Source organism: Lethenteron reissneri, chromosome 14 (genome assembly GCF_015708825.2).
Source record: "Lethenteron reissneri isolate LAM-NWPU_2019-01 chromosome 14, ASM1570882v1, whole genome shotgun sequence".
NCBI classification, from domain to species: domain Eukaryota; kingdom Metazoa; phylum Chordata; class Hyperoartia; order Petromyzontiformes; family Petromyzontidae; genus Lethenteron; species Lethenteron reissneri.
Genome location: NC_083792.1, coordinates 2,842,309 through 2,860,519, shown reverse-complemented (window position 1 = coordinate 2,860,519; position 18,211 = coordinate 2,842,309). Strand labels below are relative to the sequence as shown.

Genomic DNA, 18,211 nt, shown 5'->3' with positions numbered 1-18,211 from the left:
CTGCTGTTACTGCTGTTGTTACTGCTGGTGCTCCTGCTACTGCTGTTACTTCTACTGCTGTTGCTGCTCCTGCTTCTGCACCTACTGCTGTTGTTGTAACTGCTGTTGCTGATACTGTTGCTACTGATGGTGCTGCTACTTATATTGTTGCTGCTGTTGCGACTACTGCTTCTGTTGCTACTACTGGTACTGCTGCTGATGATGGTGTTGCTGCTGTTGATCTTACTGCTGCTTCTGTTGTTACTGCTGCTGCTACTACTGCTACTTGTGCTGTTACTGCTGCTGCTGCTACTGGTGATGCTGTTACTGCTACTGTTTGTACTCAAGCTCTTGTTAGTGCTGATGCTACTGCTGTTACTGCTGCTAGTCCTTCCGTTGCTGCTACTGTTGCATCTGCTGTTGCTCCTACCGATGTTGCTACTGCTGCTATTATTGCTGCTACTCACTCATGCTGCTCGTGCTGCCGCTAATGTAGGGGACTGCGTAGCTGCCGGGCACATCTTAATAGGCGCACTCTATAAGATAACTCTATTTACTCCGTTTGATTTCAGAGACGGCATTGCCCTGTGGTCCAGATAATTCTGCAACATGGGCCATGACATTAAAGAGTTTTAGCATGGTGTGAACTTCAAGTAAGCACGGAGCGGTGGAGGGCACACTTAAAACTGTAACTTAAAGAGGAATCAAACACATCGATTGTGGAACGTTATTTGGCCGTTAAAGAAACGTAGGTTTAGGCAGGGGACTACATGGCAATTGAGAGCATCTGCAGCACCTGAAAATGAACAAGAGGAATGGATAACATCGGAGGTTGGACAGATCTGACGCTCCAAATAATGCACGGGAAATAGAACGAAGCGGAGCTAAACAAAAACGAAACTAATATTGATTTAAAGCTTTCGTGCCTGCAGGAATTAATACGCTTTGGAATTATTTTTCTATCTACGTGACTCGAAAGACCCAAAGGGTATGAAACTAATATTGTTTTGTATTTTACTAGGTAAGGGCCGTCCATAAATGACGTCACGCACCTAGCGGCAGGGGGGGGTCAGACATCTGTGACGATGTGTGACGACGGGGGGGGGGGGGGGGTTTGAGAAATGTGACGTCACATCAAAATTCGCAACTCTAAATAAATATAGACGACACGTTATACTTAATTAAATAGACTTTTAAATAAATGTTTTCTCCTACAACATCAGAGTGCAGCGCCACATTAAATACGCACTACAATGACAATAATTTAAAGCGATTGTAAGTGTGCTCGGCGGGCGCCCCATCTACGACCTCGCCACCACCAAGCGACGGGGCCGACCCCGCTTCCCCCTCACCGCCCCCCACATAAACACACCCTCATGCATTTCCCCCCTATAGAGCTCCGAGGGGAGGTCACCTCGCCAACAGGTTTTCACCCAAAAGCCCTCATAGGGATAATCTTCACGGTTTCCTGCGGCCAGGGAATTGGGCGATCTCCCCCGATGCTAATTCGCAACGCGGCGCTGTGACCTGGGTTGAGAATGCATGGTCACGGCGGGGGCTGTCCAGCCACCACGGTTGAAACGCACCCCCCACACACACGTATCGGCAAGGCAGGCAGGGGTCCGCAGCCACGAACGAAGGGAGAAGCCAGGGTGGGCGGCTGATTGGCATAGCGGGTGTGCTCGAGCAGCCCACGGCGAGCCTTTGTTACGGAAACCGCGGCTGATTAGCATAGCAAAGGCGCCCGTGGACCACCGCCGGCGCCGCAGTCAGCGGCAGACCCATTATTAGGGAAACCGGGAATGCGGCTGAACAGGCGCGGTGACCTGATTGGCCGAGAAGGCCCTCGGGTCGGCTTTCTTTGATGTAGGTTAACGATAAAAGGGGGGCGCAGACAGGTAGAGCCCTCTCTTGCTCCAAAAGTCAGCCCTCAGGACGGTCTCCAGCACGGCCACTCGAATGTCCGTGTGACGCGTCGAGGTGAGCAGCGAGGACGAAACCACCGGAGCGCCGTGCGCATCTAACCGTGTGTAAGAGGAAAGAGAGTATTGGGATTGAGGCTAGAGAAAACAAAACCGCTTAGAGCCTATCAAATTAGCTCAATCGGGTACAGACCCTTTTATCACCCGTTCGCGGCGGCCGCTCATGTGCGAGCAACGTCATTCGCCCTCCGACCCCTGACCCCCCGTTCTGAGCGTGTGATTGCTGCATGGGGCTGTGTGAAGGGAGGCATCGCGTTTGATTGGTGGAGAGGCAACGCAGTGTTTACAGGCGTCCGGGAGCCGGCAACGAGCCATGCCTCTCTCGCGAACTCGCGGGGGTGCGACCCAGGGAGGGGAGCCGTCGGGCGACAGCCCTTACCCCGCGAGCGATGAGCCCTGCGGCGGCAGCAGTGGTTCGCATACCAGCGAGGGGTCGGGAAACGACAGGACCCCTGCAGTAAGCACCCAGCAGGGAGAGACCTCGGGGGCCAGTGGCCGCAACAGAAGCACGTTTTATTTTGGGGGGGGGGGGGGGGGGGGGGCAGAGCTTTGTGACGTCACATTTGAGGGGGGTCAGACTTTTTGTGACGCCGTGTGACGAAGGAGGGGGGGGAGCAAAAATCGTCTAAAATCGCGTGACGTCATTTATGGACGGCCCCTAAGGCCCACTGACCTGTATAGCTCTTTCTCAGAAGCGACCTGGCCACAATTGACATTTATACAAAGTGGCTTATCACGTGGAAATGTATAACAGCCAAATACTTTTAAACACCCACGTGGGAAGCATCTGCTGTGGTCGAACCAGAACGGTAAAAAAAGTCAACTGCATAGAAGAAATGACGATTGTGTACGATCCAGTGTTTGACTGAGCAGATTTTTTTTAAAACACCTTATTCTTTCGTACGGCTACTTCTGTCGATGCAGAGCAACGACTACAATTTAAAATTCAGCATACCAGCCAACCTGTCTCGGCCTCGCTGTGCGCTGCGTTGCACCACTATCCGAGTAGTTAACCTCGCGTTCAATAAACCTTCAGAGCCAGGGTGAACATCCGACTTCCGCGTATTTAATGAATACAGCGAGGTAAAACTGACGGGAAAAACAGCACAAAATGCAGCATCTGTTAATACTTGTGTTGTGTACTAACTCTTGACACCCAGGAGACTTGTAGAGCCAGACAGAGACGATAGGGCTGCTTGCCATTTATTCACAAATGTTACACTCTCATATACATTCTGTTTACACTCTCTACACTCGATGCTTACGCCCGTCAGAACTCTGTCCTTTACACGGACATCCCTCAGCTATCTACGCCCCGGTAAGGCTCCCCTTATGTCTACCCCCTCGTCTGCCCCGGGCGGGGGCTCACCCATCACCGCCCGGCGACGAGGTGAGACCTCGACATCTTTAGCCCTTCTTCGGCGGCGGCTGGGATGTCTTCGACGCAGGCCTCTCTCTCTCTCACTCCCCCTACGGCCACCACCTCACTCTCCCCACGGCGACCTCGCCCTCGTCCCGGGGTCCCCCTGAAGTACCCCGCCGCCTCGATGACATACCCGGCCGGGTACGGGTACCCGTTTGCGACCCTGGTGCGGCCGGGTACGGGTACGGGTAGGTCGTGACTCACTGGTGAGTAACCGTTTGTCACTCATTTCCCAACGTCTTGTCTCTTCTCACAATTCAAGTTCCTAGAAGCAACCCACCCACGCCTGCAACATGGCTTCATCCCAGAGGTCGCAATCGGGTACCCGTACCCTACCCGATACCCGGTTGGGTACGGGTAGCCGGGTATCGGGTAGGGTACGGGTATCGGGTACCCGTTTGCGACCCTGGTGCGGCCGGGTACAGGTAAGGAATCAAAACCCGTTTGCGACCTCTGCTGACACCCCTGCCTGGCCTCGTGGCTTCGAGACCCTTAGCTCGTAACTTCCTGGTCACGTGACCAAACACAACATCATCATATCAGGAAGTTCCTGTGTAAACACACCCCCGTATCTGCCGTGGGACAGAAAACTCCCCATCTGGTATCTAGGATATACCACCATTTATTTTTCTATTGCATAAACAAATGTGCAACAAACTTTAATGAATTATTATGAAACTTCAATGGGTTAACTTATTTGTCCATATCTTTGCGAGAGAGAAGTAGTCACTCTTTGGTTCTTTTTGTAAAGTCACGTAGAAAGAAAGTAAATTAAATAATATAATACGACGTTTCTATTGCAAAACAAGCAATCGTCATCAGGTAGAACTAAATTTGAGAGAGAAACAAAACACAGACACGGAGACACACAGACAGACACACAAGCAGAGAGACAACACAGAGACACACAGAGAGAGACACACAACATAGACACACAGAGACCCAATGCCTCTGTGTCGTGGCCTTAAATAGAGAGAGGTGGGGGGGAGGCAGAGAGAGAGGTGGGTCTGCTGGAGCAGAGAAATTAGCATGTCAATGAGAGAGCTGTGTGGAAATCCACCCTGAAGCGGCCGGGGGAGAGAAGGACCCAGCAAGACAATTTTAGAGAGAGTTGTGTGGAAATCCACCCCGAAGTGGCCAGGGGAGAGAAATTAGCATGTCAATGAGAGAGCTGTGTAGAAATCCACCCCGCGGCGGCCGGGGGAGAGAAAGAGCGAATGGACCGATAAGAGCATGTCCCTGCCAAGCAGAATTCAAATCTGTGCCCCGTGATCCAATGGTGGGATGAACTCTGCTATGGGCTTCAGGTGTGGGTGATGACGTGCGACTTCGGGCATGGGAATCTCACTCCTGTCGTATGGTATCTCATTGCACTCTATCACCGTAGGAAGGGCTAGCTTCATGGTGCCATCCATGGTTTCTACCATGAGGCAACTCGCTCTTCTTCCCACTGTCTCCATCAGTTCTAAGCATGTTCTGAACGTGTATGACCTTGCCAAAGACTTGTTGCTCTGATCGTCCATTATGGCGAAATCCTTACTGCCCTTTTACTATGTGCTTTGGGATACACTCGGACGAGGCATATCTTTGAGTAAGATTCTGCTTTGAAGCCTCCTACACAGACGTCTGTGCATTTGGTTGTGACTGACAAAGTGGATGCGGCGGTCTCACCTTGCTCCCCGCCGTGCTCTGCTTCGGGATTGGAAGCCTTAGTGCCACTGGGTTTGGAGTCAAATGTGTGCAGAGCAGTTGCGTGTTTGTCGTTGCCACATTCCTCGCACTTCATATCTGCCTTGCAATTCCTTACAAGGTGGTTTGTAGAAGCACAGCATTTGAAGCACACTCCAAATACTTTCAGAATATTATTCCGCTCTTCCAATGGCTTCCTCCTGAACTCACGGCATTTCTGGAGAGTGAGGTTTATCATGCTATGGGCATTGCCTTTCTGGATCTTCTTCTTTGTGATGGTTGCCTGGACGGAGTTTGCGAACATCGTAGGAGAGACCTCAGTCTTGTGTACGGAGATTGGCACTCTCACTGTTCCTCGTCTCACCGTTGCTCTTTCGATTTTTGGGAGATCTGGACTGGAGATCCCAGTGGTGCCAAACATGAAAGTCCGGTCATTTCTGCTGCCTTCCCACTTGTTTGTGGTTCCTCGCACCTCCAAGTCGTTCTCTCTTCTAGAGCAAGCGAATATTGTGCATACTGGGCGTCACTTAACAAGCCTGTGTATTTGGAATTTGCGTATCTCTCTCCTCGTGGTCGCGTGGATTTTTCTCCAAGTCCTCCGGTTTTCCCCTCCACATTTAGAATCAACATGCGCTTTGAGTATTTGGCTGCTATGAAGTTCCACGTGATGTCATTTCGCCGAGCTATAATTTGTGGCTAGGTCGCGTCTGAGAGCGGTATTAAAGCTCAGTGGGCCTGGTAAATTTTTTAACATTAAATAGCTTAAGTTCAAATTATGATAAAGGCCGGCCATGTTCCTTTAACATTAGCAGGCTTGTGGCCCTGCATGCTGTTCGACCCGACTCACCCTGAGCTATTGAGTTCAAATCCCCGATGCGAATCTAATCGGCTCACCTTCACTGCAAGGCCAATTAAATTGTGTAACTCTGTGCGACGGTTCACAGTGGGGACACGTTAGTACCACATTGTGGAACCGTTAACTCTAAAATTCAACACATTTAACTCCGGTAGATTTACTCTTCGACGTGAATACCATAGTAACTTTAGCGCTGTGTTTAATGTAAAGATAGTTCTGCTGAATGTAAACATTTGCGATATATTGGAATTGCGCCCCAGCTTACGTAACATTCAGCAGAAAAGCGGGAAGTGCATCGTTTGCTTTCCAGTTTGCTACAATTATCGTGTTGCTGGGTGCAATGCACGTAAAGACCAATGCCCATTTCGCGCGAACCTTCAGTTCATCTCTTATACGGGAAGGCGATTAATAACGTGTTTTGTTGATGAGGTCGCCGATCCAGTTGAAGGGCTATGGGAGCAAAGTTGCGAACGTCCAAGACGCCGCCAGCGAATGAGCAATGGGCATTGCTGGACGATGTGTTCCATGTTATGGCTTTGACTAAAGAGACACCAAGGTAACGTTAATGCTCCAGTAGTTTTTATTCCTTATTTAATCTTTATACAGCAGTATTCTTAGACGCAAACTGTGCAAACACAGCATCTCATTTTTGCACAGCTCACTCCTGTATACGTTAAGATGGGAACTTGTCTTGTGTTGAATTGGTGCTTGTATGCATTTGAACTTCAATAGACTTTAACTAGAAAAGAAACATTACGTGGGACTTATTCTAAGTTTTTTTTACATCACTCGTATGGTTTTTTGAAAGCATAAACCGATTTTTTTTTTTCGATTTAAAGCTTTCGTGACTGCAGGGATTCATCTTCTTGGTTCTTTCGGTAAAGTCTCGTAGAAGGGAAATAATAAAATAATAAAACGCACCTGATGAGGGCTGTCTTTCCGACAGCCCTGTTCTTCACCTGAGGACGGCTGCTCGCGTTGTGGCCGAAACGTCGTTAGAATTGTATTGTTTAATTTTTATTATTTTATTATTTCCCTTCTACGTGACTTTACCAAAAGAACCAAGAAGACATACACCCAATGTTACAATTCATCTGGACAACCTTTAGATGAAGCAAGTGCACCGTTGCGTGTTTGTGTTTACGCAGCCGTTCCACCTGCTAAAGTATCGCTGCACACATCACGGCTGAGTTAAACGCGAGCTGGAACCGCGACCGGGCTGGGACTAAACCGTGCTGGACTCAATTGTGTCCCCACAAACCCACGAGGCCTCATCTCCTCCCTTCCCATCCTCGCCTTTGGTTTATGGGAAAGTTTAATATATTTGAATGTATCAATTGTAATAAAGCAACTAAATTGGCAAATTACTTAAAAAGTGCTCTTCATTGTCCATACGAAATCCTCATCAGTGGGAAGTTGCTCCTTCTCCACTGCTACCCCTATATGGAACTTCCTCCCCAAGCAATGTGTTGTTAACTCCCTGGCTCAAATCCAGGCTTGAGACGTCCCTCTTCCCCTCTGCCTATGACTCTCTTCACCATCTACAGCATGTGTATGTCATATTGATCTCGTACAGCCTTGAGATGCAGTGTATTACGTGAAACCAACATCTAATTTATGTATGGTAGACAATGCTGAGCTAAGGACGCAGTCCTCGTTTTGGAGCTGCATACCCATGATGTTTGAAGACTTTACCACAGGTTCAAATCTTTGCTCATGGAAAAAAAAAACTGAAAGTGATGGTCACTCAACTTTTAGGAGCAATGCTTAGGCAATGCCTTGCCACTTACGACTGCTGTACCCTTTAACACGAGGTAGGGAACACGGCACTACACATGCAAGTCACATAACGTGGTGCATTATGGGAGCCGGTGCTGCAGTTATGTAGGTCTGGCGCTGCAGATATGCAGTGCCATATTAGCCAACGAAGAGCAGCTTGGGAAACTTCAAGCGCACGGTGGCTGCACTCACACGTCGGGAACGGTCAAACAGGATTTCAGAAACGAATCGGAAATATTTTACTCGATAGCAACAGGGCACCCCCCCCCCCCCCCCCCAAAACAGTTACTTTACGGCAGCCAATCATACAATCGTGGGAACAACCACAGCACGGGAACGGCCCAGGAAAAGTCCCGGTACCGGCGCACGTTCAGTGTGCCGCGAGAACGCAGCAGGATTAGCGCCCAACTTTGCCGAGCCGCTGGTCAGTTTTAGGGTCGGCTGTGATGGCCTGCACGGCCACGATGGCCTCGTTGATCTTGGTCTGCAGCTCTCGGAGCTCTTCGATGTGCAGCAGCCGCAGGATGCGCGCCGCCTCGTTCACGGTGGCATCTGCATGGAGGAGACAAAATGACACCGCGGCGTTTACGTATGTATGTCGGACTTCTACGCAGACAACCGTGGTAATTGGAGGCGTGGGAGGACAACAAAGTTTTTTCTCTCCACATTTAGAAACATGCGTTTAGAGTATATGGCCGCTATAAATTTCCATGTGATAGGCCACTTTGCTGAGCTATCATTTGTGGCCAGGTCACTTCTGAAAAAGAGCTATTTTGCCTCGTGGGTACCTGGTAAAATAAACATTGTAGTAAATAGTAGAATGTGTCGAAGGTGTAAATTTCACATTCCCATGATGGGGTCCAGTCTTTGCATGGGGTAATCTCTGTTCAGTGCCCACACAGAAGTGCTTATTTAATCAACTCTGGGTTGACCCATGACAAGATTCTGACCTCTTGACCTTTCGATAGCCAGCCAAGTGCTCTTATCGCAGCACCACCCGACTGATTCAATGCTATACGTGAAGGTGAATAGGCAGTTTTACATTCTCAGTTTTGGTGGGGCACAGATGTTTCACATTTTGCGTTTGGGCTTATAACGGAGCTGCTATATTGGCGAGCAGTACATGATTTTTAGCAACTCAAATAAAACACAAATGACCGCAGGATCCGCAACTCCTTTCCCACTCCCATCCATACCATCAATTCTTTGTACCTGTTACGTCCAGGCTCAAGAAATGTTTTCCCCGCTGCTTATTACTTCTTCTTGTGTATGGCTAAATCAAGTCGAATATAAGTTCAGATATTTCGGCCCAGGCTTTTTAGCCAGTTTATACCTGCGACTGGCTTGCCATTCTCTGTATAGTATAATCATGTCCAAATATGACAATCGTGCGTTTGAAAATCAAGAGTGTTAATAACGCTCACCTCCGGTGTCGAAGCCAAGAATGTTTTGATCCAGAGCGATCGGGATGCCCTGAAAATAGCGAAGACGCAACATTAGACATTACAATTGTTACGGCTCCTTGTCAATCCACTATTGGATGGGGGCCTTCCCTTGCAGTGTCGGCCATGGAGGGACGACCATACTTCACCACGCTGGTCAGTGCGGGTTAGAGAAGGAGAATAAGTGGCGCCAAGGACCGGTTAATATTTCACCCTTCACTGCTGATAGCCGTGATAATGTTCGTAGTGCAGAGTGATAACCATCAACAAATCGGATTTGAACACTTTGTGCTAGACTTGTGTGCAAGGTGAGGTCGCAGAATTATTAAATAATATCTGTAAACTAGCCGTATATTAAATGTTCCATCTTGTTCAATGTGATCTTCATAATAAGAATATTTCTTTATACTGTCCGGATCTTGCTGATATTCAATCCTCGTTTCTCAACATGCAACTGTCACCACCCCCTCCCCGCTCACCCACCTACCTCGATGAGTCAATGAATCGTCACGATTCCGGGTCGCGATTCGATTGAGCTGTAGATTCTTGAACGTATCGCGTTCACCGTCTCGTTTATAAAGTGGTTTGTCCCATTACCCGAGTTGTAACATTCACGTATTATTTGCAATCATTTGTAAATAACTGGTTCTAAAACGCACGATTTGATGCATGTACCGCGAGCACGAGCACCGATGTTGATCAACGGGATAGGCCGAGTCACTAGATGCCGACTTGCTGTGCTGCCGTCCGCGCGAGCATCTCACCGCTTTGCTCTCGTTCGCCTTGGCGATGGCTTCCGTGGAGAGACGCTGCTGCACCAGGATGTGAACGGCCTGCAGGGCAAACACAGAAGGCAAAGGCGGCGATGATCTGGTGAGCAGCGGAAGGAGAGTGGCAGCGTCCAACTCAAACAGAGGGACGAGACCGGCGGTGTGCGTGACGCGCGTGCGCTTACTCAAACATTTTTACTTAATATAGAAACAGTGTTCCCCTCCCCCCTTCCCCCCCCCCATAAGCACAAATAACTCCTACTCCCCCTATCGGGGAACCCCTCAAGGTGTGCACCGAGCATGTTGTTATCCCCATTCCTAGGCCCGTGCAAGCGCTGGAAAGCTCCCCCTCTTCCCCCTCTGTCCCCCTCCCCAAAAACCCTCGGCGTGTTGTACCGGACTTGTGCGCATACCTCAATAAAAGTGCTATATACAGGTAGTCCTCTACTTACGATGGAGATGCGTTACGACGACCCCATCGTAAGTCAAAAATATCGTAAGTCGAAGATGGCCTAGCCTACCCAGGAGTCTTAAAGAATGGTGATAATTTAGCAAAACAGAGCAATTTACAGTACCGAACTGTATAAACTATATACTGTATGTATTTATTAAGTACAATACTGTATTGCACAGTAAAATGTAAAGTAAAAAAACAAGGTCAATTCTTAGCCTACCGATATGAACTGCAATTTAATACAAAGGCGGGAGATGCGTACAGTACATCCCGGCAGCGTCCCAACGTACAGTATCGTACCTCGTATGCTGCTGCGTTTGCCTGCCGCGCGAAATGTAAAATATTTTACAATTTTGTCGTATCGCTATCGCGAGATCGAAATATCGTAAGTCGGACCCATCGCAACTCGGGGACTATCTGTATGTAAAAAGAAATTGAGATAAGGTTGCAGGGTGGAGTGCTCGGAGGTCACAGCTCTGAGCTGGCAACGCTGAGATCCGGGGTGCAAATCCAGACTGTAGTGAGTTAATGGTCTCAGCCTGATCACTAATGAACGCACAATTTAAACAATTCCGTTACATTTGTTTCTGCACTTAATTCGGCAACATTTAAACTCTGAGAAATAAACTGGATTGACTGTCATGTGACGAACGTTACTCTCACGTGGTACATGGAGTGGGAAAGTGCTGCCCCCAACTGGGCATACAAAGAGTTATCTGAAGGGATCTCAGAGTTAGCTCTGTGATATCTGCTTTTGTGGGCCAATCTATAACACGAAAGGTGGCATTGCTCCGAGGGAGATATGATTGGGGAAAACAAATAAATAGTTTAAGTGTCTCTTTGCTCAAACAAGCCGTACTGCAGCACTCTTCTTCATTAATAAGCCTCAGACAATTGTGAAAATTTCACAATCCCCTGTGGGAAGTCTGCGTCCAGAATTACGCACAACCCAAGGTTGACTGTCCCATTCAAGTACCAACAAGGCTCAACCCTCCTTAGCTTCCGAGATCGGACGAGATCGGGCGCATTCAGGGTGATACGGTTGTTGGCCCTAGGTTGGCTTTGCAAAAAAGTGGCACTGATTTGATCAACCCCAGAGATGAGTCGAGCGCTGTGGCCACAGCACCACACGCGGATGGCCACGGGCGGGCCTATGCGGGAAGCAAGGTTTGGTAACCCAACTACCACCGCAGCCTCGGTGTGGGTCCACACCCCCTGCTGCTTGCCCTGCAAACAGTGCCAATTCTACAACTAAGTCGGTCACTGCAATGCGCGTGCACAGCAGCCACAACTAAAAATAATAATAAAGCAACGGAATGATGGACTATGATCGAGAATAATAACGGAGTGACAGCCAAGGGATGGAACGCGTCCGACTGGACGTGTACCGAGGAGATGGAGCGATGAGTAAAGTGTTGTGCCGAATTAATCGTTGAATATGTATTCATGGTGTACCATCAATTCAGTTCAGAATCTAATTCAATCCGATTTTAGCACAAACAATATAAGAAATCAAACAAGTGGATCAACTGAGTACAGGTCAGAATATTACCCGATCAACGTCATATCTTTGTGCAACACCTTTTATATGGAAAATTTAAAAGGTGTTACACAGAATGTGGACCTACTGAAGCAACTTCGGAAGTAGATACGTGACGTACATTTATCGGAGCGTTGTGCTTAATAAACGATCAGAGAGACAGTGTGGATTTGACTTGTGACCAGGGCTTAAATTCAGTCGGGTCTTCCTGGGTCAGTGACCCGGAAAATATTTCCGCAACGGGCACAACATATCCAGTACACCTCAACCAATGGCTGTGGCTACTAGTTAGGCGCATAATCCAACCTACTGGAGACATGGAAAATGTGTTTTGACTCTAGACTGGAAATTAACACAATGGGCAAGCGGTCGCAGTACCTTGAGCATGACAAGGTAGTCGTCATGTCGGGGAATCTGGAGCAGGTTGGCCAGCGCAGACACCCCCGCCTTCACGTCGGGGTTGCTCACTGGACGGGCAAGAGGGTGATGCGGTACAGACGGCACGCATTCCCCAGTTACTCACAGCGACTGTTAAACCTTTCCCATTCTGTACGAGTACGTCATCAGTTTTTCTTCAGATTCATTTTCAATGACGTACGTGTACACACGACACAAGTGTAAGCGTACACGTGTAGACGTATCGTGCCGGCCTTCATAGGTGCACGTTAACAGCACTTGCCTCAAAAGTCTGTTAAGGCTATATTGTTTGTCTTCATTTATATACATTACTCTTAATAAGAATACGCAATGGAAACTTTCCTACATGCTTACCATCGAGATTGGTGAGGTGGTCTGAAGGTTTGGAATTTCCTCCGGATGACTTTAGACTGTCTGCCGAAATCTTGTTGTACTTCTCAACTGTGAAGGAAATACGGTAACGATTGACACATCAACTATTCACAAAGCTGACCAGTCATGATTCCTCCGCACCTCCGATTAGCACGGTTGGCTACGTACGGTATGAAAGAAGTGCAACATACATACATTCCGTTCACTCACAACAACTTTGAATACAATAATTTTTTTTACAAATTACTCACTCCTCCATGGCTAGGATAAATTACAAATCTGCCATCCATAAACACATTCCTGCGGAGGGAGCTGGTAGGAACGTTGGGTTGCTCGGTCAATGGCCAGGGTCAATGGCGGCGTGGTGTATTCCGCAAATATGGCCGACTGTGAGGGCGGGCACAAGCCGGCGTGAGTAGGTTAAATGTTGAGTTTTATAAGGGCACCACGGGGTGACCAGCCCCTCCCCACCCAGCCCCACCCTCCCCACCCAGCCCCTCCCCACCCAGCCCCTCCCCACCCTCCTCTTTCAACCCAGCCCCACCCCTCCCATGTTTGGATGCACGATGGACAGACACAATAATCCCCTGTGGGCTGGTGTAACCAGGAGGTTCCTACCAGTATTAATTGTGAATGTCAGCTAATAACGCTAATGTAACTGTGATTATAATGAATTACAATTCTTCTTCTCAACAGTATATTTGTTTCTTTACTTGTGCGTTCTTAGATATAGATCATTGTTGGCTGTGTGAGTGATGAGTTTAAAAACACCTACATCTGTGCTCTCTGGTTACCTTGGTCAAAAGTGGGTCAATTGTTTGCCCAACACTGGCCAGCTGCCTCAACACTGGGCATCTGTGGAAAAGAGCTTTATCGCTCATCAGATTCCTCCAGTATAAATCACTATTCTAATTCTGACACGTAATAAATTCACTCCGCGTCTGGTCTAATTACATCTGCATATAAACTATACAGTCAAAGTTGTGTTGAATTTATCGCTTACAGATTCAATCCGCCTACGATCACGCGAATGTATTTTGCAAACATCACCCAAAAAAAACTACTTTCGCTTTGAGTTCATCACTGTGCTTTGCTTTGCTGTTAACACGCAGGTTAATTAATCAGCAAGACCGTTAATCGCTGTGTGGGTTGACATTTCGGATTTAATCGTACCATTGTCTCCATATTCCAGCCGCACCCCGAGTCCAAGGAGCCAGTCCGTCACCTCGGCCCTCTCCTTTGCAATGAACGGGCAGCACACGTCAGCCAAGTACTGTGAACGATTGGATGAAGACGTTAAATGCAACGTGCTCGTCGAAAACACCACACCGCGGTATTAACCCTTTCTCATTCCGACGACATGTGTAAGTAATCACTTTATCTTCCGATCCCACTCCGATGACGTACGTGTACGACATATCGAAACGATGTAAATCAAAGCAATTTAGAGTAGATGGAGGCGAAGGCCGAGACGACAGATAGAAGAAAGGACGGATGCTGTCAGTGACGTGTGGATTAAGGTGATGCAAATCAGGTAGTGGTATAAATAAAGTGACGGCGTATTTATGAAATGACGTAAAAAGGGAAGACGCAAATCGGAGTATATGATTCACATGCAAGCACACAGGTGTGTCCTCCCACAGCTGCAAATGAATACAAACACAAAGATCCCCCCATAGTCCTGAACAGACTGTAGGGGCAGGTGCTAATAGCGAGCACCTATTAAGGCTGGCACGGCACACGAGGGGGTGGGTGGCCAGCACCTCGCCTGGCCACCTTTGTCTCTCTAGTGACAACATTTACACATCACACCAGATTTTCATTTGAGCCTGAGTTGACCTCGGAGAGGTCCAGGACTGGTTTCAGATCATCACTGGTGTTGGCCGTGAGCGGGAAATTGGGATGCCGGGTTCGTAGAGCAGCGCACTCACCGCTGCGCCACCGCTCCTCAGATGTGCATGTGCGTGCAGAGATGCACCCGGAGGGGTATAAATATTTTTACAGAGGTTGGGGGGGGGGCCTCACCTCCGTGAAAATGTTCAGATGGCTGTTGTATGCCCTATGCCATATACAGATTTTTCACAAATGTAATTTTTAAAATTTATAAATTAATAGTTTGACAATTTTCCACCTTCGGAATGTTTGGCTGTCCTCAAACACGGTTAAACTTGCATGTTTACGAATGTTAATTTTAGATGCACATTTGGTAAAAACAATGCCTACGTCCATTACAAAGGTAACGTGTGTTTGTCATTTGACCAACATGTGAATCGTGCCCATTGAGTTAAATCCTCTTACATGCCACCCTATTGTGGATCCTGTTATCCGTATAGATTATCCACAATGATCCCATTAAGTTATGAATTGCTAAGAATCGGATGGCAGATTGGTTGACCTGCAAGCTGTGACCATTTCATGGTTAAACTGGCCCCCAGCAAGGGAATGTAGAATTTCCACCACTGGCTTAGACAATCACCAATAGTGCCAGAGCACTGCCCCATTTCTTGTTTGGGCAGAAACAAACTTTGGCAGCGAGGACCATGCCGGAGGGGAATGTCCACCACGGAAGTGGAGCAATGAATTCAACCCGTCTGCAGAAAGCTGGATGGAGCGTTGCACCAAAGACCCTGAGAGAGGACAACATCTAGGGGAGGGCTTAATAATAATTTAAACTTGTAATGCGCTGCAAAGCATTCGCTCGCTCTCGAAGAGCGAAAACGAATCAGAGGGCACCAGGAACCACAGACAATCGGGAAAGCAAGCCACGGGGTGAACCGAAGCGCGCGCTGCATTACAGGCATGCGCTATTGTGGTTAGTGCACTGCTCTACGAACCTGGCATCCCGATTTCCGTTCACTGCCAAAACCAGTGATGATTATCTGAACCAGTCCTGAGCTTCCCCAAGGTCGACTCAGGCTCAAATGAGTACCTGGTGCGATGTGTAAATGACGTCACTAGGGACACAAAGGCAGATGGATCATGGCTGCTTTTAATCACATGATTTGTGAACTAAGCACCCGCAAAGGTTTAGACAACCACCTTTAGACGAACGTACTTTTTCAAAATAGCCTGGCCACTCAGTGCTGTGGATGTTTCTCAGATTGCCTCGGTCTTCGATCTTGTAGTGTCGGATCTTTTGATCTTCCAGCCACAGGATGAAATTTCTATACTCGGTTTCATCTACGGTGGGCAGATAGACACACGCGTTATACACCCAACAGCTAACAAATACATTAGGCATCATTGTACACAAAGGAGTATTACACTGCTCCTAACGAACAATGAAGGGACACCCATGGGTGTAATGGGCAGTTCCCTTGGCCAAGAGCCCAAATGATGGATCAAGACAGATATACAGTACTCAATATCAATATGCAAAACTCAATATGCCAGCTACATCTTAATTAGTTTTGCATAAATGATTACACGAATGATTATCCACATCTTAAAAAAGTACCTGAAATGTGCGTCTGAAACCATGTCGAACTGCAACGTTAAATTACAGTTTTTTTTAAAAGAACCTGTTCACAACACGTTGACCTATTAACCAATCCACACAAAAAGACAAAACAGCCACTAAAGAAGAATTGCCCAAACATCCCAATGCAGGTGCCTCCGTGAAATAATAAAACATTGAGACTCGGTGAGGCTTTCGTGGACCGATACAAGGGGAACAAAGGCAGTGACTTGATCGCGTATTAAATTTTGTTATAAATATTGTTGTAAATACTGTATTGTATTTACATGTCAAAGTGCAGACAGCTCTAACCCAGTGTTCTTCATTGCAAAGCCCACGGGCGAATGGTGGCCTTCAGTGTGGCCCCTGACAATACACAACATGTGAAAACACCCCCAACCCCCAATGGTTCCAAATTTGTGGCGGCCCACACACTGATGATGTCTTATCGGCGAAAGTGGCCTCCTCTGAAAGAACACTGCTCCAACCTATACAGCCATAGCACTACCAACCAACATATTGCTATCATTGTTACCCTCATTAATTGATGTTACTTTTTAGGACTACGATAGCCATCATTATCACAATTAATGCATTGCTATTACCATGACGTCAATAATGCAGTGATGATTAATGTGTTACTACATCACAATCACTGATGCATTGCTATGAATAAGAATATGAAAACAAAAAGAGGCCTGGGAATATGAGCACTCATTCAAGTCGGGCTACGCCAGTCTGCGTCAATTAACTAAGTTGTCTTGTGGTTGTTGTTTGACTTGCATCCCACTGGGATTTTTGCACACAGTGTTGGTGTACGGTGATTTTTCTGCAATATTTTGCTGTCTTTTCTTGGATTTACTGTTTGCACTTAGTCACTTTAAGATGTATTCTTGTTCATGTTTTTGGTTTTTGTTTGTTGCGGTTGCACCCGATTCATGAGCCGAATGGCTCACAGGGCTATACCTAATAAATGAAATAAAAACTGAAACGTACAAGAGGCTGCTATTGCCGTTTCCACCGTTGTTGGCACATTAAGGGGGATAAACACGGCAGACTGGCGGTGACATGCGCCGGTCACCTCGGCCAGCCAAACCCCATGGCACCTGATGGGTCTCTCCCGATACCCTCCTCCTCCTGCTGCTGCTGTCAGCAGCGAGCACTCGCCACTTCACGTGGTTGCCTCCAAGTGCACCCAGCCTGGCACGAGGCACCGTGGCGACGCAAACGTCACCCGGTAGCGAATGGCGTTGTTTTGTATACAGAGGCCCAAAGCTTCTTGTCACTCGGGCGTGTCTCTGTGTGTCTCTTCCACGGCAGGGCCCACCCTGGGGGTGGAGGGTGGCGACCAGTCTCCGTGTATTCCCCGCGCGCTCACCGTTGTGGTTGAAGCTGGCCGGCTCGTGGTACTCGAGCGCCGCGAGTTTCCTGCGGAACATGGCGAGGCCCGGCGACTCGAGTCCAACCCGCGCCACGTGTGTGGGGGGGGGGGGGCCCACCGACGAAAGGGACCGCGGCAATTTTGCCACCGTACCACGTGACGCGGCGGCACGCGCGAGGACGACTGAGGGAGGGGCCGCGTGCAGTGGGGGGAGTCGTTCTGACGCCGCGGGCGGCTAAGGGACCGCGATGATTTGCCAGCTTTGTTTATATGCGGTGGCGGAAATGTGGCTGTCGCCTGATGATGGCGCTTGTAATTGCTGGCGAAACGTCGAACTCAGATTGTAAATGTTGTGGGTTTGCTCTCCAACGCAACGGTGTGCTGTACTAGTGACGAATTGGCACGTTCTGTTTACGTGACAAACCTTACAATTGGCTGTGTCGGGTGGTGGCGGGTTTAACCACACATCATATTTATGCAATCTAACCCAAAAAAACCCTATTTTATGGATGATATTGGTCGCGAAAGCCTCTACACGTTAAGAATGTGGTTGAGAAGTTTCGAATGGACAGATAATGGAAGGAAAGTCTTTGATGGGGATGGTAAAAGGATCCTCCTGTACGGCAGTCATGAGACTCAGTGGGTAAACATGCGGAATGACAACACAGGG

The 18,211-nt window shown here is 48.2% G+C and overlaps 1 protein-coding gene across 1 annotated transcript; it reads right to left on the bottom strand.

The window, feature by feature from the left end:
* Window positions 1-6,491: 6,491 nt before the first annotated feature.
* Window positions 6,492-17,699, bottom strand: RTRAF (RNA transcription, translation and transport factor). The gene is made up of 8 exons (XM_061551283.1): window positions 17,539-17,699; window positions 15,759-15,883; window positions 13,877-13,976; window positions 12,686-12,772; window positions 12,293-12,381; window positions 9,915-9,983; window positions 9,133-9,181; window positions 6,492-8,260 (listed from the first exon to the last, which is right to left on the bottom strand). Exons 1-8 carry the CDS (start codon window positions 17,597-17,599, stop codon window positions 8,106-8,108), a joined length of 735 nt encoding a protein of 244 aa, XP_061407267.1. The 5' UTR covers window positions 17,600-17,699; the 3' UTR covers window positions 6,492-8,105.
* Window positions 17,700-18,211: the final 512 nt, after the last annotated feature.